We start from the raw sequence: 26,310 nt of genomic DNA, 5'->3' as shown, positions 1-26,310 counted from the left end.
CATTCACATCAGAAAGGTTGATGTAATCAGAATGAAAGGAGGTAGTTGACAGTTTATTTGTTGTTGATGGTGGTGGAGTTTGGTCTGTTTGTTTCCCAGACTAATCATCTAACCCTCCCGTCTCTGGTGTTTTAAGAAATACAACCACATCTGAAAACAGTGGAGAGTGGAAATTCTTTCAAAAGTACTTTTTTCTCCCTCCAAGCCTGGCTTCATTTTATCCCATGTTTATCCAACAAGACGTATTGGTCACTGTTATCTTTATCCATATATTTTAAAAATAACTTACTGTAATGTGCAAATATGCAGAGCAACAAATTCAACATGAGAAAATAAAATCATTTGGTAGCCTCTGAAAATGGCAGTAATTCTTTTTTGTGAACAAAACACCAACATATGAGAATTTAAGTTAACAAACAGTTCAACGCTTTTAGCTCCGGTTTTGGTCTCCACCAGCTGCCGAGATAAATATCTGGTTCTCTGGCTGCCAAATGTTCCACAGCTTTCACCAGCTACTCATTTGTAATACTTATTTTTATATTTGAGAAAAAGTTGCCAAAAACAAAACAACAGCAGCCTGGAGCATGAACCAAAACATTAAAAATAACCGACTGCACATCTAAACGATAAGTTTAATCCACCAAAAGTGCCGAGAAACTGAGCAGAGCTGCAGAATCACAAATTCTCTGTAAGTTCAACACCTTTCACATTGTCTGTACGGGGGTCCTCGGTTTACGACATCATCGACGTACTGGTTACGAGGAACTAGTTGATGAGTGGAGCGGATGAATACGTCGTCATGCGGCGCTATCAGACGGATTTGTTTCCATTCTCCGGTTGTAGCCACCTTGGATTGTGCTACATTCGCTAACTTTTTGCCCTTCATTATGGCTCCCAAGTGTAAGTCAGACTCTTCTGATGGCAGTGCTTCGAAGAAAAGGAAAGCCGTCTCCATGGAAGTGAAATTAGATATAATAAAATGCTTAGAACAGGGTGAAACACCGATGGATATCAGCTTTGTTTACATTTCTGCCAGAGTTTCGACTTACATTAGGCTGTAGGAACGGAACTCTGACGTAAGTCAAGGAAACCCTGTATATATTTTAGTACACAGATCATGTTCAGTTTTGATAAACTAGATTTTTAGCATTAATTGACAGTGAAAAATCAGAGAAAAAAAGGCTTGTTTTCTAGTGTTTTTAGCTTTTGATTTAAATCAAACAAAAAACTGGCTTGTTTTTTCATTTCGGGTATTTTACGGGAAAACGGCTCATTATTTAGTACCTAGAACATTTTCAAACATAATTTAAGCTTTTTGAAATTAGATATATTCTGTATAAAGTGAAAATATTAAACTGGAATGCAGCCAAAAGTCAACATTGTAGGGGAAAGTGTGCCAAAGCTAAATACATTATTTAGTATTTTTAGATGATTTTGTAGGACTATGAAGCTTTCCTCATATTCAGAAGACTTTGCATGTTCTCTTGAGTGATGATGCTTGAAAACGTCTCAAATTATGTATATTATGCATTATTTGTGTACATTTATGTATGTAATTTACACATGCATGGAGTAGATAATTCCCAGCATCGCTTGAAACCTCAAAAAGTTCACCTAGAATTTTGTACATCTGAACAGCCTGTTTGCTAATTAATTCTATTTTTTTCTTTAAGCTTCTAACTGTTGGTGCTGGAAAAAGAGGAAGATTTCTATGTTTGGTTGTCTCAGATGCTCCTGTCACATTATACAGTTATTCAGCGTTAAACATCAAAAATGTGAATTTATGACAGTTCAGATGATGAAAACTAAACACTGATCTCTTGCATGTGACATTTAAAACATTTTAGTGAAAGTTTGCAAGTAAACAGATTCCATTATTGTTATAAATAGCTAGAATGGAATCAGTGATCCTGTTACTGCAAAATGATAAACTTCCATCAAATGAAATTCCCGCCTTTGCACCAGCCCTATCTGCAGTAACATCCATCATCTTCTCCCGCTGAACATTTCCCTCTTCAGTTGCTGTTTCCTCCCTCTTCCACTCGCACCTGCAACATGTAACGTACTTTCTTGTTCAGCCCTCATTCCAGCCGTGTTTACTGACAACCGCTTTCTGTGGCGGGTTCTGGGGGTAGAAACACTCTGGTTACCTCAGCGTCTGGGGTCAAGCTGCTTTTATTCCATCACACTCAATGTCAAACACAAAGAAAAAGAGTATCATTATCAAAGATAAAAAAAGTGCAGTTTTTCTTTACTCTCTGCTCATTTTAAGAACAATCAACCATGAAAGACTAAGAGTTTTTTTTTAAGTATTTCAATGTTTTGTTAATGAATAAATTAATGCATTTAGTTAGCACATGATCTCATTCATATTTCCACTTGTTCTGCATTTTCTTTTCACCAGCTATTGTTTTGGCTCATTAATAATTCTAATCTAATAGATAACAGACCTTAGAGATGTTTTTATGTCTATGGGCAGAACTGAGAGGAAGGATTCATTGTAGTCCAAAAATATTAAAGTTACCTCCTCTACATGCCTGCTGATGCTCTGGACTGTGTTAGTCTTTGGCCAAAGACAATACAGTGGGCATATTTCTTCTCACACAGTGTACATAACCAGTCAAATGCTTGGACACACCTTCTCATTTAGTGTTTACTCTTTATTTTCATGACTATTTATATAGTAGATTCTCACTGAAGGCATCAAAACTATGAATGAACTCATACCGAATTATGTAGTAAACAAAAAATAAGTCAGAACATGTTTTATATTTTAGATTCTTTGCTTTGATTCCTGTTTTGCACACTCTTGGCATTCTCTGGATGAGCTTCATGAGGCAGTCATCAGTCAGAGCAAAGAAGAGGAGCCGGTCACAGAAACCTGCTTTTCACATAAGTTCTAATAGATGATAAGAAATCCACACGAAGCAAACTGAATCTGTTGTGTCTTGGGATGTCGGGTGCTCTGAGGACGCTGTTCTGAGGATTTAAGCTGCAGGCTGTGAACTACAGGGAGCACGTCTTAATAAGACATGAGCTCCCTGGATATATGGTTTGTGAAACATTGCAGTGGGTCTCTGAAATATTGATTGCATGCTATGTTTTTTATATTTGTATGTTTCTACATCTTCATCACCGTGGATCATGCATAAAATTAAGTTGTTACTGATGTATGAATAAGGCTGATTCATCGCTGGTTCACTAGAAGATCAAAACATGCAGGTTGTGGCACTGGAATATCACAAACTTCATGCACTTTAACTCAAAAATCAAGAAAATCTAAGTGCTGTAAAACAAACCTGGAAGCAGACAGCTGCTACTTATCATCTGTTTTCTCACAATACAATGATACAATACAATACAATGACTTTATTAATCCCTGAAGGGAAATTCAATGAAATTCAATCTTATTACTCATATTCCCATTAACAGGGATAATGAGAAACAAAGGCTATATTAGGTACTTTATAAATGTTATATTTGTCTTTTCTGACCCTGAAAAAATGAACAGAAGTGACCTCCTCCTAAATCCACGTTAGTCTGTGAACAAACCAAAACCTGCTGTCACTGTTAGCATTCAAAAGCCAACTTTTTAAGACAGTTTTTACTAGATTTTTTATTTGCTAAAATGAGAAATAAAATCAGTTAAACACGTTTGGACGGTTTTGGATCCCTAAACCTAAACATGCAACCCATAAATTTTATGAAATGTCCGCTAATGTGGACTACGACAGTGTTAATATTCGTAAAAAACAGTTTCCATTATTTCTCCCCCTCCAACATTTGGCTACTCTGAACCCTCTTCATCATACATTCTGACACTTTGAGAAATGTTCATAATGAGCAGACAAAAGATGCAGCCAGAGGTTAATTATTCATTAGTCATTAACATTATTAATACTGAAAGGGACAGAAAGAGACTAAACAGAAGGTCAGGAGGAGGTTCTGTCCTGGACTGTTCCCTGGACTCCATAGAGGAGGTGGGTGAGAGGAGGATGTTGTCAAAGCTCACATCCATCATGGACAATCCCTCTCACCCACTGCATGACACTGTGGGGTCTTTAAGCAGCTCCTTCAGCAGCAGACTGAGACATCCACCCTGCAAGAAAGAGCGCTATCGCAGGTCCTTCATCCCATCTGCTGTAAGACTTTACAACATCAACATCACTGGCTGATGTTGACATAAACTGGACTATATCATTACCACCCCAAACCATAACAATTTGCACAGACATTCTTGCACTGCTACATCTTTGCACTTTTTAAACTTATTTTTTAAGCCACTTTATATTGCATTGTCTTACAGTGTGTCAATACTGTACTATTTCATCCTCATTTCTCATCCCTGTACATGTTGTAAATATTATTACTACTGTTCTATTATTATTGTATTTCTATTACTACGTCTATTGCTACATAAGCTGCTGTAACAATGTGAATTTCCCCTGGAAATAAAGGACTTATCTTATCTTACCTTAAAAAACATATTCAGAGTTTTGGAAACTGTGTGCAAACCATGAATAGTGTCCAAAATTTGGACAGCAGAGTCCTGTTTTTGAGAAATGTGTGCAGTCAGTTGGTGGCTGTGTGCAGTGAATGGAATTTAATGTCTTATCAATTGAGAAAAACTGTAAAACATCCATATAATTTTGTGTCCATGTAATTTATGATGCTATACAATCAAGTGAAGGAGAACTTGCTTGTATTATTTGTTCATTTATTTCCATGTTGACCTAATGCATTTACTGTACTTACGTTTATAGACCCATCATCTGAAATTCATGGTCATGGTAGTCATGATTATTGTATCCCCTTTAAAAAAAATTATTGTTTTTTTTTCTATTTGTCCTTTTATTTTGTTTTGTTTGGGATTTTTGTTTGTTTTTTCTTTCTCTTCTTTTTGTAGACCAAGGGTGGGTGGGGAAAGGGAATTTGTTCTTTGTTTATTGTAAATGCCAATGTAATGTTCAGAAACAAAAACTATAAATCAAGTGTCAAAAAAAGAATAACTTAAATAGTCTTATCCAGCCTTTTTTAAATCCTGCAACCATGCATTTAATTAGGTGGTGGGAGTGATGTTTCTGGGGGGTATCCAGTCAATCATTCCCTTTTCCATCAAATGATGGTATGGTAACCGTGGGAGCAAGGACAAGAACTCCCTCTGGAGGACAGTGGAAGTAGCCTCTGATGTAGCTGGGATGTGTTTAACAGTCTTTAAGACATTTTTCATCTAAAAGTTAAAAGAAAAGCGGAACCTATTCTTACAGATGCTGCTCATCCTCTTTCCTCTTCATCAGGAGTAGAAGTCGCTCCTTTCAGGCCTGGCAAGACCCCAGGACACCAGGACCCCCGGACCCCCGGACCCCAGGACCCCAGGACACCAGGACCCCCGGACCCCCGGACCCCTGGACCCCAGGACCCCCGGACCCCAGGACCCCAGGACCCCAGGACCCCTGGCCCCCAGGACCCCAGGACCCCCGGACCCCAGGACCCCAGGACCCCAGGACCCCAGGACCCCAGGACCCCCGGACCCCAGGACCCCCGGACCCCCGGACCCCAGGACCCCCGGACCCCCGGACCCCAGGACCCCAGGACCCCAGGACCCCAGGACCCCCGGACCCCAGGACCCCAGGACCCCCGGCCCCCAGGACCCCCGGACCCCAGGACCCCCGGACCCCAGGACCCCAGGACCCCAGGACCCCAGGACCCCAGGACCCCCGGACCCCAGGACCCCAGGACCCCAGGACCCCTGGACCCCAGGACCCCAGGACCCCCGGACCCCAGGACCCCTGGACCCCAGGACCCCAGGACCCCCGGACCCCAGGACCCCTGGACCCCAGGACTGCAGAACCCCCGGCCCCCAAGACCCCAGGACTCCTGGACCCCAGGACCCCCGGACCCCAGGACCCCCGGACCCCAGGACCCCCGGACCCCCGGACCCCCGGACCCCCGGACCCCAGGACCCCAGGACCCCAGGACCCCCGGACCCCAGGACCCCAGGACTCCCGGACCCCAGGACCCCCAGACCCCAGGACCCCAGGACCCCCGGATCCCCGGACCCCAGGACCCCAGGACCCCCGGACCCCAGGACCCCTGGACCCCAGGACTGCAGAACCCCCGGACCCCAAGACCCCAGGACTCCTGGACCCCAGGACCCCCGGACCCCCGGACCCCAGGACCCCAAGACCCCAGGACTCCTGGACCCCAGGACCCCAAGACCCCAGGACCCCAGGACCCCAGGACCCCTGGACCCCCGGACCCCCGGACCCCAGGACCCCAAGACCCCAGGACTGCAGGACCCCCGGACCTCAGGCCGTTGTGCCTTCATCTGAGCTGTAAACTCTGAGAAGAGGAGGAGGTCATAAACGATGTTTCTGCTGCTGTATTTGATCCTGTGAGCTGCTGACTAAGCAGCTGTTTGCCCTGAACTACAGCTGACTAAATGACCTATATGCCCCTATCTTATGTTTTGTGTGATATTTTATTGTTTTTGTTGTGTTTTTACTGTTGTTGTTGTTGTTGTTGTTTTTATGTATTTATTGTTTGTTTATTGTAATCTCTTGTGTAACTGCTGCATAACAAATCGCCCTTGAAGGGAAAAATAATAAAGTTGAAGTTGAAGTTACAACATGCATTTTTTTTTATGAAAAATGAGTGAATTATCTTCATTGAATCATGATCTGATCATTATTTGTTTGTTTCTGCCATTTGGATAATTAAACAATAATTAAAGCCCCATAATTGCTGTTCCTGAGAAACGAACCTAACAAGAGAGTTAAATTATTCCAAGATTGCATTTCTTGTCTTCAAATACTTTGGTGACGCCCTCTTTAGTTGTTGAAACATTGCTGACAGACCATTTTCTGCCACACAGGGGCAATATTGTCCAACTTTCCCTCCTCTGCCGCTGCCCTGATCTGTCGGCTCACTGACAGGTAGACGCTCTGGAGGGAGGTGGTGCTATTGCGCACAAAGCGCTCGCTGCTGCGCAAACTACTGCACAACTGAACGTATCTCTCCGAACAGTTGATAAGTATAATTGTCCAGGCAGAGCTGAGCCTCCGAAGGTCTCTTTCACTTCTCCGGAAACATCCACGATGCTCTGCTGGAGGCTCTGAAGTCTCTGCGCTGAGTCGGACCAGTTTTGGAGTCTCTATCGGTGCGCTTCGGTTTGGACACACGATCTGCTGGACTGGTGGCATCGGTTCCTTAAAATTTAACTTTGCTGGTGTGTTTTGTACGCGGAGGATTGTTGTTTTGAAGTGCATTTGGAGCCGTTTTACTTTGCATTTTGTGTGTGTGGGGGTCGCTATTGATATGTAGGAAAGCGCGCGTATGGGGCAGATATGCTTTGGCACCGTGGAAGTTTATCCTCCTACACTCCCATCTTTGCATTTTGATTGTTAAACTTTAACAAAGGGTTGAAACGACGGGGAGAAATGGCCAACGAGAGGAAACCGCGGCTTTGCATCATGGCAAAAGGGGACAACGGGTATGGATTTCACTTGCATGGCGAGAAAGGCAAGAGCGGGCAGTTCATCCGCAAAGTGGAGGCTGGATCCCCCGCAGAAGCGTCGGGGCTGCGCGCCGGGGACAGAGTGGTGGCGGTGAACGGAGTTAATGTGGAGAAAGAGACGCACCACCAGGCAAGTACATTCCTATGAGGGATTTTTACTGATAAAAGACACAGCAACAGGTCGCACTGGCTGCTGCTGCGCGTCCTGACGCAGTGTGCCATGGCACAACCAGACCCTCCTGCTGGGCTGCAGTCTGCAAGCTCCAGCTGGGAAACTCTCCAAACTTTTTACTGCTAATGTTTGTTGTTTCCTCGAGCATACTTCAATTAAAAACCAGATTTTGCCTGAGTTGTACTTTCCAGTCACGTGATCCATTAGACTCACCTGTGCAGGGCCTTTGTTTAATTAGAAGGAATGCACAGACAAAGGCCTTCAGAAGAATGTTGTTTTGGATACTAGAAACTTGTCTCTGGTGAATGTTTGCTTGTTAAATATGAGTGTGAAGCTGTCAGTGTGAATGACATCATTACCAAGCAGCTTCCACCTTCTGTTTACACGTGGTGTTGTTGCACTCTGAGACAGCAGGCTCAGATCATTATTTTCCCAAGCCTCAGTCACAGCAGCAGCCTCCTCCCAGTGCAGCAGATTAGGTTTCTCTGTAACCTTGTTGCAGCTCAGATACAAAACAAACCTGTTGATCATCATGTTTGAGGCTGCCAGAGCAAATCTGCTGCTCCGAGGTTCAGATGGAGCATCATGAGCCGCTCTAATGCTCTGGTTGTCAGATTATTTTTACTGTTAGAGGAGCGTCTCTGCTCTCAGTTTATGACATGTTTTCATAATGAGCCGACTGATCCAGAGCTGCATAATCGATTCAGGTTGTTTTCTTCATTAGTCACACTCCACACTTTCCGACAGCGCATCACTTGCTCAGATGTTTTGTTTTCTCAGACAAAGAAGACAAAGAAAAGCACCTAATGTTCATGTACATTTGAAAAGCCGAAACAATCACACATCGGGCAGTTTGACTCTTAACAATAACTTAATTTCCAGTTTACAGCAGATGCCATCTGATAGTTCCACTCTGACAGCTAGAGCACCAATAAAAGTGCTGCTGTTTCCTTTACAGAAGCTGTTGTAGTTCTCTGTAGCTAAATCTCGGAGTAAATCTCTGAGACATTTGTTGCTCTTTTGTCACGTTTCTAGACTAACTGCTGCTGTTTCCCGTCCCTCAGGTGGTCCAGCGGATCAAAGCCGTGGACCATGAGACCCGGCTGCTGGTGGTCGACCAGGAGACCCATGAAAGTCTTCGCAGCCTTCGCCTCACAGCCACAGAGGAGATGGCCATCGTGGGGACGGGGCCTCTTCCTCCTTCCTCTTCCTCACCCCCGGCCTCACCCTCCCCTGCACCGTCCTCCACCCCATCGTCCCCCATAAAGAAGCGGGAGAACGGCTCGGTGTCCAAGCAGCCCGTCGCTCTGAGTGGTCAGGTCCAGAAACCCACCAGGAGGTCGCCGTCAAAGGCTGCTAAGAAGGTAAAGGTCCCGCCATGTTTTGAGCTTATCATCAGATCAGCACTAAACACTGGGACATAAAGGGGATGGAAACTTTAAAGGTATTGGGGTACAGTCGGATGTTCTTTCTTAATAAGCATTAGATGAAAATATTCTTATATATGCATCAGCAGTAGGTGGTTGATCACAAAGTCTGGAAACAGAGACAAGCAGCTCCACCTCTAGCACCTTTACTCTCACATTTTATCTTGTTTTTTAAATGTTTTCCAAAACAAAAGCAGAAAAACAACACGCTGTAGTGCAGCAACTTCCTGGAGATGCTGCTGGTTGCCAGGCAACCTAATGATGATAACAAGACTTCAGGAAATGTGTTGTTTTCACACTTAAGAATCATTTTTATATTATTTAGTGAAATGTAGAAATGCTGGTTGGTTTGTGCTAAGCTAAGATAACCAACTATAAAGTGTTACTTTACATTTGCCATGCTTAAATTAGACCAGTCTGACTCACCGAATGGAGACTTCAAATATAACTCTCCATTTCTTCTTCTTTCTAATCCTCTTTTTGAAATTTCCTTAACTTTTGGAAATAACCTCTAAGTAGGAACTTACCAGCAACTTTACTGTCAAGTTTTTTCTTGTTTATTAAATCATTTCCAAAACAAAAGCAGAAAAACAACACTGTAGTGCAGCAACTTCTTGGACATCTTACTGGTTGCCAGGCAACCTAATGATGACAACAAAAGTTCAGGAAATGTGTGCTAAGCTAAGAGAACCAACTGTAAATTGTTATTTCACATTTGCCATGCTTAAATTAGAACAGTCTGACTTACCGGCTGGAGACTTTGGGTATAAGTCTGCTATTTCTTCTTCTTTCTAACCCTCTTCCACTATCTACATGTTATTATTTTCAAATTTCCTTCACTTTGGGAAACAGCAACCTCTTAGCAGGACCTTAGATGCAGAAACTTTTTAAGGTTTGTCAAATCTGGATTGTGTTATCAGGCAAACCTGCTTGATTCTTGCAGCAAATGACCTATTTAAATGACAGTGTGCTCCATATTCCCCGTCATTATTTCGAAGGGGCACCATCACTGCATCCTGGGCTCAGCACTGTCCAGCATTTTGCCCTATGCCATAAAACTAATGTGGTGCAGTCAGACTGTTCTCCTCAGCAGCATTGTGCATGTTAGGATGTGCAAGACTAACATGATAGTGGCATGAAACTCTTCCTTTCCATGTGAAGTTCTCCTGCGTCATTGTGTTGTCTTGTGGATGTAGTTTCATGGTAAATATTCTGCACTTATATATAGCATGTTTCAGCTAATCAGTGAGCCTTTAAACTGACACTGCGCTTCTGGACATGTTCTCTCTCACTGAACTGAACAGCTACAGTCCTGCAAACCTCTGCCTCCGTAAACCAACAAGCAACACGCCAACAAATACGAGTTTTCTCAGACACTCATGAAGTATTCTTAGAGATCTGTCTCCTCCCAGATACAGTCAGAAATATTTAACATATTAGTGAGCAGATTGCAGGTAGTGAGTCACAGATCCTCCTCGGCTCAGACATACTTTCACCCCAGACTTCTTTTCTAGTCGTTCTGCCAGTTTAAGATTAGATTAGTTGATGTCGTACGAGTTCTGCAGCCTTTCAAGCATGTGTGTGTCGTGTTTCTGAGGGTAAAGCACAGCCAGCTGAAAACACTCCAGATGTTACGTTAGAGGTCGGAGAGGCCATGAAAGGTCAGAGGCTGGCACCCATCAGATGTTTGGAATCTGGCAGCGGACAACGCAGTGACTCTGCAGAACAGGAAATCCACAGAAATCGTAAAGAAGCTATGAATACAGATGGCTGGCTGGGAGAACTTCAGAATGCCTTCATTTTGTGGGTTTATCATGAAGGGATATTTAAGAGGGAGTTGTTTTTGCACGACAGTTGCATCTCGTATTCTTGTGTTTGGGGACTGGTTGTGTAATGCTCAACAGGCATTTCTGTTTGAATTTTTGTTGGATTCTCTGTTTTCTTATGATTCCATGTTGACATGGAAAACAGGATGTGCTTCCGCTTGCTCTGTCTCTCCTGGAAAATCAGATCAGATTTGGTTTCACATGGTCCCTATCAGGGGGGACGAAGCCGCCCAGCGTCTGCTTTCTGCATTTACACAACATGTGTTTTCACTTAGGTTTGCCCTGCCAATATGTGAGCAGCACTCAGCCGCTGCTCCTACCAGAGCAGTGACGGGGCCAATCAGTTAAATCTTAAGTGTGTCTTTGTTCAGTTCTGGCTTTGTGACCTGTGGGGAGAGAAGCTGGAGCTGGATTGGCTCGGCGAGGTTCAGGAAATGCTTCAAAGTCTCTCGTTTCTCTCTCTGTCTTAACGACTCCAAGGAAAAACTGGAATGAAAACTGAGCAAAACGAGCCAAGAGGCATTAGCAGTTCAAGATTAAAAGCAGAGAAATTGCAGGAAAGCGAATAAGCTTCTGTTTGAGGGAACACTTCTGTTGATTAGTGAGACAAAACAACTCCATTTATACAGGGAATGAAGCTGAACGAACCAGAGAGCGAAACCTTCCTCTGGTTTACATCTCTGTTCTCTGTTCTGTCTCAAAGGAAGCTGCTCTGATACAAATATGCAAACTCAGTATTGACACAGCACGATGACACAGCAGAATATGTCTTGTGTTGCGGTCATTTGTCCATCTGGTTGGCAAGAAGCTTTTGTCGAGTATCGAACACAAGGAAAATGAATCACAGAGAGGAAAAAAACAACACAGCAAATCATTTTGCTTCTTGATTCTTTTATCTGCATCTGACAGCTGAAGAAGTTGACTGACTTTTCTGAGTTTCCGGAGAGCCGAGCTGCTGAGAGAAGCAAATTTCCGCTCGTATTTTATTTTTTGGGAAAGGTATGAGGAAAAGAGAGACAGAGAAGAATTTGGACGGAGGGAATCAGCCAGGACTAACCTTGAGGATTTGCGGGAAGGAGTTTCAGGAAGCCCCCCTTTTTACCCTCCTACCACCAGCACCACTGGGCTGTGCAGCAAACTCATGCTTTTCATTTTATTTCACTTCATATTTGAGTATTTAGCACCTAGATATTTACAGTGTGAGGTGAAGGACAGACACTGCATGAGGTGAAAGAAACAGGTGCTAAATGCTAATCTGAAAACAACGAGAGGTTAGTCATTGGATGTTCTCCTGCGTTCCAAATGGCAAAGTTGTTGTTTTTCCTTTCTGTGCATGCTGCCAACCCATACAAAGTACTGTTGCATGCAGTGTGCACGCATAAGACATGCTACTTCATTAAAATATTGTGATTTTTTTGGACATTCTGCAGCTCAAGCGTGATCTTCTGCTGCACATACTGTAGGATTGTGGCTCAGAATAGCCAAAAAAACATATTACAAAACAACATTGACACACTATGTATTAGGACATACTAAACCTTTTTTTGGCATACTGTATATTAGGGGAGTATGGGTATTGCAGTGCATGTTTGCATCGTTTTCTCTCATAAATCTGCGTAGGAATGACTTAAATGGCTCCATATATCTCAAGAACTTGGCTGAGAATTGGCATGTTTTTAGGTTTTCTTCAGCATAAAAGTAATCTAGGAGTCAGCATCTGGTAATAGATCATTTAGCAAACTTTTAATGGTGACAATTCATCAATATGTAAGTAAATACGGGTCAAAAATAGGGCTTGTGGTTGCTCACATAGTGCATGAACCATGTAGGTCATCTCAATAACCAAAAATAGTTTCAAGTTTTTAGGTTTATTAGTGAGAAAATGTGAATATTTAAGTTAAGTCTAACTTAACTCTACTGGCTTAAAAGACCTCAGGCTTTAAAAGACTCTTTAACTATTGTAACTACAAAAGCTGAATAAAGTTGCATTTATTTAGTAGTTGATGCAGGTGCAAAACAAAATTGCTCTTTTTCCTAATTAATTTCACATAAAAATGTATTTCTGCCAGTGAACAAAGCTCAAAATATATCAGTCCTGCCTTTAATCACATCAATAAAGATGTTTTAGGCTTTATTATTTTGCAATTTTGGAAAACATTTTGGAAAATCAAGGCATGCAAATTGGTTACCTGTAACATCAATAAACCTACAGAAGAAAACCATTCACTGCAAATGAGGAGTTTCAGGCAGGTGAGGAGTTCTTTAGGGGAGAATTTGATGTGAAATTTGGGCTTTCTAAGTTTACAGAGCTTTATTGTACACATAAAAGTAGGGATTTATTACTTTGCTCGCTCCCTTCAGCTAAAGGGGAAAAACATAATGATAAAAAAATAAAAATGGGGCTCGAGTTGAGTCGTTTTTGTTGTTTACATTGAGGGAGGGAGATCTCACAGAGTCAGACCTTTAGAACCCCAGCAGCAGAGGGAATATCAGGACTGAAACTTCAAAATATAGCAGCAGGCTCGAAATGTTAAGATTTTAAGTCAGCAAAACTCCAGAAAGCCTCACTAGTTGTTTCCTGTTCTGTCACAGGAACTACTTCAGCTGCAGATTACAGTTTAATGTACATGGACTATATGGACTCACACACATGCAGAGGAAACGTTTCTGCAGCTATAATCACTTGTACATTTGGACAGTAAATATCCCGACCAGAGGTTTGGTCTGTGCTCGTGTTGCCCAGGTTACATGACACCGCCTGTATTTTTCTTCTGTTTTACGGCCACTCGTCCCTCAGGTTTCGTTTTTTGTTCCATTCCTCTGTTTACTTCCCTCTTGATTTGTGTCAGCAGAGAGTCTAGAGGTCTGCTGACCTACAGACTTCTACATGTGTGTGTTCTTTACCTACATCCTCTTACTGCATTTTAAACCTAATATCGGAGGCCAAAGACAAAAAAAAAACATTTTTCTCTCTTCTGTGGACGACTACCGCCACAAGAGTGAATTATTCAACCTAATGTAAGCATAAGAGCTGTTTTAAGATAAGTCCTTTATTTCTCCCCACACCAGGGGAAATTCACATTGTTACAGCAGCTTATGTAGCAATAGACGTAGTAATAGAAATACAATAATAATAATAATAGAATAGCAGTAATAATATTTACAATATGTACAGGGATGAGATTTTGCTGTTATAAGTGGACCTATGGACGTCAGAGAGACGTGTCACTGTCATTTAGCACCGTAATCATTTCTCAGCAACCACTTCTAGTAACTGGAAGTGTGCTCCATAACACACCCCTCAACTAAACCACAGAATATAGAACAAGAACAACTCCGCCAAGGCTGTTCATTCCCTCATAGGGCATTGTCAGAAATGCAGCCCATTTTTTTTTTTTTTTTTAATAAATGCATCATTAGTTTATTAGTTATTGATGATCAGAAATCACGGCACCATAGAATGTGTCCATTTAATATAGATGTACCTACAAACAAAATGACCTTGTGCTGAGCACAGGTGTGTGTTATGCATGTGTACGTTATGTACGGATACCGCATTGCGTGACCTAAATATGTAGCGAGCGGCGGGAATTGATGGGATTCAGAAACACCCCCACAGTTTAATCAACTGTTCCTTGTATCGTTTCCGATGGATAAGTCCCAATAAGTCCACAGTGGTCGCTTCCATTCAGAGATCCATTTTAGAATTAGATTCTCTACAAATCGCAGATAAACTCCGCTTTGCTGATGCCAGGATGCAAAACATTATGCAAGATGTTTTCCTTTTTTGTCTAAATAAACCATACAGGGTGCAAAACAAGTCTAAATATTTCGAAAAGCATCCAATCAAAGATTATCCTCACTGGGGCACTTAAAAAGTACATGAACAAGCGTCATGCAAAATCGTAAATACAGATCTCAATTAAGAGTAGTTACTGCCAGGAAATAGTCTTTGATATAATTATAATAGTAGAGAGAGCAGCACTCCACCAAGGCTGCTCAGCCGTTGTTTGATTTCCGACTAAATCTTTACACAATTTGTGGTGTGCAGCAGTGGATTTGTAATAGGATCACAATCATGTGATCATCAGCAGGCAGTTGATGTAGTGTTCATTTGTTGTCATGGTTACAGTGACGCCGTGCTGCTATCTGGCAATAATACAGAAATCTTTAACAAATCCATGGATCCAGACTATAAGCTGCATCACTGCCAGAATCTAATCACTTGGTCCTTGTGTCATTTCTGACCTTCACTGAAAATTTCATCCAAATCCGTTGGTCCGTTTTTGAGTAATGTTGCTAACAGACAGACAGACAGACAGACAGATGGACAGACAAACGCTGTTCCTTGGAGGAGAAAAATCACGTTAAACACATCTTGTCTTGTTGCTGTTCCGGCTTTTTGTGACAAGATCACAGGAAATTGTTTTAAATTAAGGACATAAGATGAACTCAGCTATTTTCTGTCCTCTTTCTCAATCCATCACAACACATTTAACAGGAACAATGATGAGTCTTGTGCCTGCTGCAGTGAGAACAGAAGCGATGCTTCAAGGACAGGAACATTATGAGTCGGCTAGAGATGTATTGTCTTACCTCAGCACACACCTGAGGTGTCACTGCTCACACACACACACACACACACACACACACACACACACACACACACACACGTGCGCGCACACACACACACACACACACACATGCACTGAGGTGTGTCATGTGGCTTTGCCATTAACACTGAGCCTTAAGATAAGTGTTGGGTGTCACTTTCTCACCAGAACCTTTTTTTAACTTGCTAATCCACATCCACACATGCAGACATGCATCAGTGCTCACACACATCACAGCTGTAATCCATCAGGACAGTTAGCATGTTAGCATAGCTTCAACATGGCTAAATAATTCTGTTAAAATGACAATTTCACGCAAAGTGTCAGCAAAATTTATTTTTACGCTACTCTTCAGCTTTATTGCATAACCCAACTTTGTGCAATGTTCAGTTTTGGAATTGGCTGAAGGCCGATCATCTACATCTAATACAGAAGAAAACATCCATCCATCCATCATCTATACACCACTTAATCCTCATTAGGGTCGCAGGGGGCTGGAGTCTATCCCAGCTGAATGAGGGTGAAGGTTCACCTGGACAGGTAACAGTCGATCACAGGGCTACACATAGAGACAAACGATCACACTCACATTCACACCTACAGACAATTTAGAATCACCAATTAACCTCCGCATGTTTTTGGACTGTGGGAGGAAACTGGAGAACCCGGAGAAAACCCACGCATGTACAGGGAGAACATGCTAACTTCATGTCGATAGATCGCAGGCCACTGTGCAGCAGCCAGAAGAAAACTGAATTTAAATTAGTTCCTAACAAAACAAGAAAAGCACTCAGAGAGCGCAGTCCTCCTCCAAGGCTGCTCATTCCCCCATATGGCATTGTCAGAAATGCAGCATTTAGTAGTTATTGATGATCAGAAATCACAGCACCATAGAATGTGTCCATTTAATATAGATGTACCCACAAACAAAATGACCTTGCGCTGAGCACAGGTGTGTGTTCTGCATGTGTACGTTATGTACAGCTACCGAATCACATGATCTAAATATGTAGCGGGTGGCAGGAATTGATGGGACTCAGAAACACCCCCACAATTTAATCAGTTGTTCCTTGCATCATTTCTGATGGATAAGTCCCAATAAGTACTCAACAGCGGATTTGTAGTATGATTGCAATCATGTGATCATCAGTAGGCAGCTGACGTAATGTTTACTTGTTGTCATGGTTACAGTGACGCCGTGCTGCTATCTCGGAATGATCCAGAAATCTTTAACAAATCCGTGGATCCAGACTATAAGCTGCATCACTGCCAAAATCTAATCACTTGGTCCTTGTGTCATTTCTGACCTTCCCTGAAAATTTCATCCAAATCCGTTTGTACATGTTTGATTAATGTTGCTAACAGACAGATGGACAGACAGACAAACGCTAATCGTCACATTTTCTCTGCCGCATTCCTTGGCAGAGTAAATATGGAGCGTCCTGAACTTAGATGTAATCTCATCAACAGCATGATTGAAAAGTTCACAAGTAGCTTTTATCCAGAAGCTCTCACATGATGTTTTCTTGGATGTTTTCTCTCCAATTTTCCATTTATATAAATAGCATTTATTTATCTTTATATGTTGTTTGAACTCACTGCTATGTTCATAGTGAAAGTTCACTGAGTCACATGTTACTTACAGTACACTAACATCACATTTATTACACAAAACATACAACATTTTTTAGATGTTTAAACTGTGGAGATTTAAAACTACCAAAGACTGATTAAATTGCTTCGCGGGACTCAGAAATATCTGAAAAATGAGTCAAGAGAGACACATGAGAAGCCTTCATCACTGCACAGCCACAAAGAGACAGACGTGTTCCTGCCTCATTTGTCAAAATTGCTTCATTTTGGTTTTGTTATTGTTTCTGCTGCTCTCCTCTCCCGCCTCGGTGTGGCTTCGTGTTCCCTCTCCGTTGGTGGTGAGGCCTCCATCACTAACATGCTGCGGTCTTTTGTTGTTGTTCTTTCCACTCCTGGCTGGTTTAACACCGGGCTTGTGAGGAAGTGCATGGAAAGTCATCGCGATGGTGACGGTGGGCATCAGTACTAAGCCTGCAAGAAAGATTCAGACGGCAAAACCCTGCATCAAAGAAATGGGAGAAAGGGAGGAGAAAGAGTTTTGCAGATACATGCATATGTCCTCACCTTTGATGAGTTTCTGCACCGTCAGACACAAATGAGCGTGAAACCGTTGCCGTCTTCCCGATGATGGAACCCCTGCAGCACAGAGGGCGACACGTGAACATCACTTTGTGTTTTAATAAACGCCACTACATCATGGTAAAGATTTTCTGGGTCCCTCTAGAGATCATCTGCTCCCTGTAGAACATTCACATCTGTTAAAACACTCACAGCAGAAGGATGTGTGTTTCAGTGCATGAGGTTAAACATTTGCATGGTCAAGACTCTAACACAGATTTGTTTGACGCATGAAGACATATCGCATGTTTTATTCAGCATGCGTGTCGGTGCTGACAAATAAATGAGTTTATGTGTGTATTTGTGCACACGTGTCACAGATGGCGGAACATAACTTCTGATTTCCATCTAAACAACAGCAGAGACTGAATAGGATAAACATGGAGCAGAACAACTGAGAACTTCCAGAGAAATACTGAAACACGCAACAGAAATGCAGCTTGTGGTTGTTGTTGTTTGGGTGAAAAAGATCTGCGTGAGAAAATCATGAATAGGGTTCAGAGTGTTTCAGGGTCAGGGCTTGAGGTCGGAGGGTCAGGATTGAATAAACATAAAGGGTTGTTCCAGAACTGGAGGACATTTGGGCTTCAAAATGTTTGAAAAATAAACCTTCTCTTTTCCAGTTTTCTGCTCCATATCCATCAATAATAGGTATTGATTGGCTCAGCTTCCACATCAATGGTAGCATTTTTATTCCATGTTTTCTGTGTTGTTTGCTAACCCTACTCTAATCACAGTAACAGGGTTGCTAATCCATGCTAATGTGATCTTTTTCTCAGCAGTAGAAGCTAGATATTTAGCTGCTGTTACTGCTGACCAAGAGGACAAACTGACTGATGGAAAACAGTCCAAAGAATTAGTCTGATCCTGATAATATGAGGTAGAGTGAGACATTCAATCAAGGCTGACAATGGGATGGAAAGATGAAAAATAGAAGAGAGGACATAGCTTTGTTCTACACATTCTTTAGGACAACTGATGGATGATGTAAATGACAAAAACAAGACAGAAAATGACTGTCATCAACAGGTTCTGCTAACATGTTGTAGAACACAAGTTCCATGCATAATAACTATTATTTAAAATATTATGTTGGTTAATTTTTTTTTCCACATTTACAAGAGACATCAATGAAAAAACAAAACCAAAAAAAGGAGATTTAAATTTCATTTGAACTGGTGGGACAAGACAAAAATGTCATTTTAGGGGGAACTCCAGACTTATTTGGTATTTTAAAAATATCTTTAGACATTCTTTTCTCCTAGTTTTTTTTTTTTTTTAGATTTGGTCTCAGGACGAGAACATTTACACAACAACTGCATGTTTTAATATTTTCTACATGGATTATTAGAAATCTGATGCGTGGGACGTAAAATGTCCTCCAGTTCTGGAATGACCTTCATGTTCTGTTGAGAGTACCTCACAGACTTTAACCTTACTTCTAGAAAACAGATTTCTTTTTTAAATGTTACTAAGATGCTAATAGTTGAACATTTATTGTATGGATGTGTCATCATTTTCTTTGGAAAGCCACAGATCCCAGCTTCCATGAGAACCTGCTGCATGAAGTTTATTGGACTAAAAGATATTTTCCAGAAAACTTCAGCTTTACTGTCCGATAAGAGCAATCTCATCCTTCCCTCCTGTGTCTGTTTCTCTGTCCGAGCGTATCATGAGGTTAGTGAAACCACGCCAGGACTGAGAGGAAAGACCAGCAGGTGCTTTCAACCCTCTTATGTATTTCCTCCATCTGTCTCTCGCTATCTTTCTGCACTTCATTCTTCCCTGATCTGCTGTTTGTTTTCACCCATCCATCCTCCACGCCACATCTTCTTTCTGCTGGATTCTTTAACCCTTTCATTCTCCTTGTCTTGCAACACGTTCTGAACTAAGCGGCTGCAAGATGCAACGTTTCTGCCTTTTTGCATTTAAATGTCAGTTTGAAGTGTGTGGGCTGCTGGTATATTCAGCAGACATGTGCTGCTGTGTGTGTTTGTGCCACAGAGGAGGAGTGTTTTAAGGGTAACGCCGCTATTTTCTGCTCTTCTTCTCGCATTCTCTTATTTTTTAATCGTCTGTATATTTAGATGGAAAATGTTTTCTCTCCTGTTTCTGCTTTTCACACGTGACGGGACGGCGGTTGATGCTGGTGATGTAATGTTTGTGTGTGTGTGTCCACACCCCTGTTATCAACGCCTGGCAGATAGTCCTCATCTGTGGAGGCGGCGGTGCATTTCTGTGTGTTTTGTAAATGTGCTCAGCGTGCAAGAAGTGTTTGTTATGTTTTAAAGAGTTAGTCAATTCCTGATTAGCAACGAATTAGTCACAACTTTTATCAGCACCAGTTTTCCTCATTTTTTTGGAATTTTTAAACCAGAATGTTGGAATAATAATAATAATAATAATAATAATAATAATAATAATAATAATAATAATAATTATAATTATTATTATTATTATTATTATTATTATTATTATTATTGTTATTATTATTATGTTAATGATATATAAATTTAATAGAATTATTTTATAAACATATAAATATTCAATATAATATTTAACAAAAAACATTTTTAGCATATCCTGCAAGAGCTAACAAAAAATAAATAAAAAAATCCAAAAATAGTACAATAGTTAGGGTTTTAGTTGACAATGATCAAATAATTTTGACAATATTTCATTTAAACCAAAATTTACCAGAAAATCTCTGGGCTCCAGTACAAAAATTGGAAATATAAATAGATAGCCTAAAAAAAGAAGCTAAATATGTCAATTTTTTTTATCATTATTTAACAAAACAACACAGAAAAAAATCATTGGATAATATTCTGTGATAGTTAAAAAAATACCTTCAATAAACTGGTTTTTAGATCATTATTTTGGAAACACGAGACATTTGATAGCTTTTTTTTTTTTTTTTTTTTTTACTCTGGCTAATATAATGGACATTTTTCTCTATTTTTATTAACAATTATCCAAAAATAGAAATATAGTATTTTTTTTTAATTAAACGTGGAACTAATCAGTAGTTGCAGCTGGATATAAATGTGTGTTTAAACCCTGTGGGTGTCAGACTGTACATCATGGATACAGAAACAGACTGTGGAGGCCTCGTAGCTCAGACCAACCCAAAGATTTACATTCAGCGAGCAGATAGATGTACATTTGTCGTCCCTCCTCTCCAAGCCATAATAATTCAATTAGAGGTGATTCCTCCCCTCTCATGCTTTAACCTCACCTCATGCACACATAAATTAAGTGCTGCTCAAGCATCTCTAGAATCCCTGCTGATCGATCAGGATGCAGAACTCCCACAGACGGAGCTGCAATTAAACTCATTCAAGATGTGTGAGCAGTGAGCAGCAGCAGTGGGACACCAGGAACACAGTGTGTTTTCAAGATGTGTGTGAACCGATGTGTGGGAATGAACGCTGGCTCACAGCTGTGAGAGCAGCGATCTAAACAGGAGGAATCTGTGAAGGCCTGGAGTGGACTTTCTGCTGATTGTCACATTGTCATCAGCTGTGGAGCTAGCTGTCTTCACTGTCAAGGACGTCTCGAATCTGTCGCGGTGAAGCTGTGCAGCAAATAGCAGTTTCTGTCTCCCATCCTGTTGTATTTACAGGTTTTTTCTTCACATATTTTCTAGCAGTGCCTTTGTGTGGGCAGCGCATTGATCGATCGTCACCCTGCTGCAGCCGACCTACACTCCACTGATATTCCCACATCCAGCAACTGATATTTAAAAGATGACATTAAAAAATGGAGATAGAGAAGCAGGACAGAGTAAACATATCCCAAACTGAAATTATTAATTGGGATAAACCTCCAAAATCTGACACTAAATACCACTGTTATCGATTTCAAAAGTGATTTTTAGAGTCCAGGCCCAGATAATCTAAAGACGACAGGCCTGTTTTTCCACATTCTGGTCCAATAAATACTACACAAAAGTAGCACAGTCTATGAATAATGCTGAGGATTTAGGTCAGGCATGTTCACCACCACAGATACAATTTTGAGAACGGTTCCATAAAGATATGTTACAGATTCATAATCCATATGCTTATCGGTTGGGCGGTAACAACAAAAAAATGTATACTACCGTTCAAAATTTTGGGGTCAAACAGACAATTCCAAGTTTTCCATGAAAACTCCCACTTTTATCCATGTGCTGAAATAACTGCACAAGGGTTTTCTAATCATCAATGAGCCTTTCAACACCATTAGCTAACACAATGTAGCATTAGAACACAGGAGTGATGGTTGCTGGAAATGTTCCTCTGTACCTCTATGGAGATATTCCATTAAAAATCAGCTGTTTCCAGCTACAATAGTCATTTACCACATTAACAATGTCTACACTGGATTTATCATTCATTTAATGTGATCTTTATTGAAAAAAAATTGCTTTTCATTCAAATATAAGGACATTTCTGAGTGATTTAAACGGTAGTGTATAAAAAAAACTTGAGGACACAGAGGATAAATTAATGCAGAAATGCAGCTTTATGAATATTATAATGCTGATACAGTAATGAATAAAACCTGAAAATAGGAACACCAACTAGAAATTGATTCACGAAGCCTAAATACAGGGTTATGCAATCTTTTTGTTCCCAAGAAAACACTTCATTTGTTTAACATTGAATTACAGAGATATCACCTTGTTTTTTATTATTCTACACATTCTTTAGAACCTGGAGCCTACATTACCCACAATGCAACTAATAATTCAAGCATGTTATGCTTGTATGCCTACTATTAAAAGAGATGTTATTATAAATGGAAGGGGACCCAGCGTGAAGCCCTGAGGTACTCCAGAGGGCTAAACTGACTGGTTTAAAGCAGCAACTTTTACAGTCTATGAGGTGAAAAACTGCTATCAGATGCATAATGAGGCCATTTAATGTCTAATTTATATGAACTGACGTTGTATCCCTGTAAGTTAAACAAAGAGACACAGACAATAATGATTTATTTTAGTACGTCTGCAGAGAAACAGTTGGGTCAGCATCTCCTGGGCACCGTTTGAATATATTATCAGTTCTGCACTGGGAGATAATACACAGAAAACTCACAGCTGTGTTCACTCTCACACACTCACCCACACACTCTTAACACAATGCACTCATTTGTTCACGTCTCTCCGACATGAACCCACCTTACTGACTGCGCTCTCCTTCTCCTTGTCCTTTAATTCCCCCGACACGTCCTACATGTTTCTACTCCAGGAATTTGGTTTACTCTCCAACCCCAGACCCTTGATGTAATAACATTGGTATTTAAAGCAGGGGGTGGGGGGTTGAGGGTCCTGTACACCAGCTCCAGATGTTAGTAAAAAGATCCCACACTCACTAAACTCTCACCAACGTACAGTCGTTAAGAAGTAAAATGCATGTAAACTTAATAAAACGGTTTGATTATAAGAGAAGAATGGTGGTTAAATCAAGGTTAAACAACTAAATGGCCTCATTTTTGCCAAAATAAAGGAGGATTGTGACATCATTTCTGTGCTTCAGTATCAGCTGCAGTGCCACTGTGCAGCTCTTGCCGTATTAAAAACAACCTCAGACGTCGTCTTTTATCAGACCAAGGAGCCACCAGCTCTGGTGTCACACAGATGATCACTCCAGTCGACTCCTGTGCTGCTCCATTACAGCTGACAAGCGACGTCTTTTTCTCATTATCCCGTGACAAAATGAGAAACTGGGCCGGAGATGTGATTCCCACAGAGTCAAGGTCGAGTCGTCGTCTCAGTTTTTGTTGAAATAAACTAAACCCAGTGATGATCATTTAAAAACTTTGCACTAAACAAAAAATGAAAAAATCTGGAGAAAAAAGGATATTTACTGCATCTGTGAATCAATTTAAGGTTAAATGATCACTAAATACGCAGAAATCAGTGCTCAGAGCGTTCATGATTGCACTTTTTTCTCATTTTTCGCCAGCAAAGACATTTCTTCCATTGTAGAGACCCATGAGTGCTACTATAAGGGTCATTCCAGAACTGGAGGACATTTTACGTCCCACCATCAAATTTCAAATAATCCATGTACATTTTACAGAAACATGCAGTTGTTGTGTAAATGTTCTTGTTCTGAGACCAAATCTTAAAAAAACTAGGAGAAAAGAATGTTTGAAAATGTTTTTTTTTTTTTACATACCAAATAAGTCTGGAGTTCCCCCTAAAATGCCATTTTTCTCTTGTCCCACCCCCTGATGACCAAATAGGTAGACCGTCAACTTGTGCAGGCTCGGTAGAAGCAAAAATCTTCATATTTTCACAGCTTAAACTTTGCACCGTGAAGTTTTTAAGCAAACAAAATTTCAACGTCCAACACTTTCACGTGCATCACGCTCTCATCCGTGCTTGGCGGCAGTTCGGCCTCAAGCTGCGACACCATGCAGTACGTTCACGCTCACATGCTTCAGCTGTTTACAGCTTCATCAGTTTAGCTGCAGGCATCTTCAGCAGGTGACAGCAGACATCAGCATCCACGCCCGCGTCATAAGACAATTAGGTCGGCATGACAAACACTTTTACAAGCAGCTAATCAGTGTGTTTTGTTCCGGCATGTTGTTGTTGCACTTGCTCACTTATTCAGCTGTCATTAGAACTAGAACTTGAGAAAGTTGTATGGATTTTGTGTCTAGTTACACGTCAATGAAATGTCTGGTAAAAGTTCAATATCATTCACGAAAATTGTTAAAAACTCTAAAACGTCTTCTATATTCCTGCAGTACGTCTTTAAAGGTTGTAGCAGCATTTTCACGCACAGCAAGCAGAACAAACATACTACAGGCAGGTGTGAGGAGCTGGTAAAAGCAGGAAACAATGACAGAGTGTCACTCAGGAGAGGGAAGACGTGTGTGGGTTGACAAAAAATAATATTTATACACTACTGTTCAAAAGTTTGGGGTCACCCAGACAATTCCATGTTTTCCATGAAAACTCCCACTTTTATCCATGTGCTAACATAACTGCACAAGGGTTTTCTAATCATCAATGAGCCTTTCAACACCATTAGCTAACACAATGTAGCATTAGAACACAGAAGTGATGGTTGCTGGAAATGTTCCTCTGTACCTCTATGGAGATATTCCATTAAAAATCAGCTGTTTCCAGCTACAATAGTCATTTACCACATTAACAATGTCTACACTGGATTTATCATTCATTTCATGTTATCTTCATTGAAAAAAACCTGCCTTTCTTTCAAATATAAGGACATTTCCAAGTGACTCCAAACTTTTGAACAGCAGTGTACGTGCAGATTACTTATACTGGACTGTTTGACAGCAGAACATACTGAGACATAAATTGGAACTTGTGGAAAGTCTTTTTTAGTGTGTTGTTCCTTTTTAGCTCCCGCCTGCCTAGTTTCTGCCACCTATTGGTTTTATTTTAAATCAAGTTGCTGTGCTCTGAAGTTGTGGGTTCAGAGTGAATACTTACATTTTTTTCTAAATACAGATGTGTGCTGTCTTGCCAAGTGTTGGATGAGGAGATTCTTACCTCTGGTGTAGATGGAGCGGTTAGTTTAGTCCAGAAACTACCTACCAGCCCCTCTAAAGCTCACTGGTGAACATGTTAAATCCTGTTTGTCTTAATAAAGTGTAAAATGTCAGTTCACTGTTTTACAGGCTGTCAGTATCTTGGATGGGACCAGTTGCCAGGCAACCAGCAGACACATTATGAATCCAGCAAAGACATAATATAGCACATAACTCATTTAAAAATGGCAAAAATTAAAGTTTTCAGACCTGATTAATTTATACAGAAGCTTTAAAGGTGCTGTTAGGCAGATTTAGTTGTTTTGGAGGAGAGCCTGAGTTCCTGGCTTCATCTCTAAATGAGAGCAAACCATTAGAATAATGCTAAATGTATGATAAATAACAGAGTTCCATACTTTAGTTTCTGATTCTTTTGTTCAGACATTAGGTGAATGGAGAGATGTTATTTACCTTTCTTGACAGTTTCGGCGAACACTCTCGCCTTCCTCAGAAGCGTCTCACTGACGTGTGACGGCATTTGCGGCACGTCCAGTAGAGTTACTGCGCATCCGGTGGTTCTACTGGGCCGCAAATGCCGGCTGTCAAAATCTGCCGGCTGACACGTCACGCTGTCAGTGAGACGCTTCTGAGGAAGGCGAGAGTGTTCGCTGAAACTGTCAAGAAAGGTAAATAACATCTATCCATTCACCTAATGTCTGAACAACAGAATCAGAAACTAAAGTATCAACAAGAAGACATGATGAACGTTTTTGAGCCAACAGGGTTTCATGTCTAAACTTGCAACCTGCGGTATCCTTTAACCCTGTAGAGCCCAGCATAGTCCCGGCACTATGATTTCATATTAATTTTTGATTGGTGGTAGATTTGAAACCAGATAAGATAGATCCATCATTCTTCTTTCTTATAAAATCTGGAGAGTGGAACGAACATTTCACACATTCACCAGGTCTCAGAGCTTTTTGGTTGCAGTGATGGGTTTGTAAAAATACACAATAAAGCGCACATAACAGAAATCTTTATAAACCAG

General features: G+C 41.1%; 1 protein-coding gene across 1 annotated transcript in view; it reads left to right on the top strand.

Moving 5' to 3' along the window:
* Positions 1-6,970: 6,970 nt before the first annotated feature.
* The window catches only part of LOC111569024 (Na(+)/H(+) exchange regulatory cofactor NHE-RF2), a 45,424-nt gene continuing 26,084 nt past the window's right edge, over positions 6,971-26,310 (top strand). Inside the window, exons 1-2 of the mRNA XM_023270956.3 lie at positions 6,971-7,646; positions 8,753-9,052. Coding sequence (XP_023126724.2) covers positions 7,440-7,646; positions 8,753-9,052 — 507 coding nt within the window. The 5' untranslated portion in view covers positions 6,971-7,439. The remainder of the gene's footprint in view (positions 7,647-8,752; positions 9,053-26,310) is intronic.

Source organism: Amphiprion ocellaris, chromosome 19, assembly GCF_022539595.1.
Source record: "Amphiprion ocellaris isolate individual 3 ecotype Okinawa chromosome 19, ASM2253959v1, whole genome shotgun sequence".
Classification (NCBI taxonomy): Eukaryota; Metazoa; Chordata; class Actinopteri; family Pomacentridae; genus Amphiprion; species Amphiprion ocellaris.
Note: the sequence above shows the minus strand (reverse complement) of the source record. Positions and strands in the feature narration are given on the sequence as shown.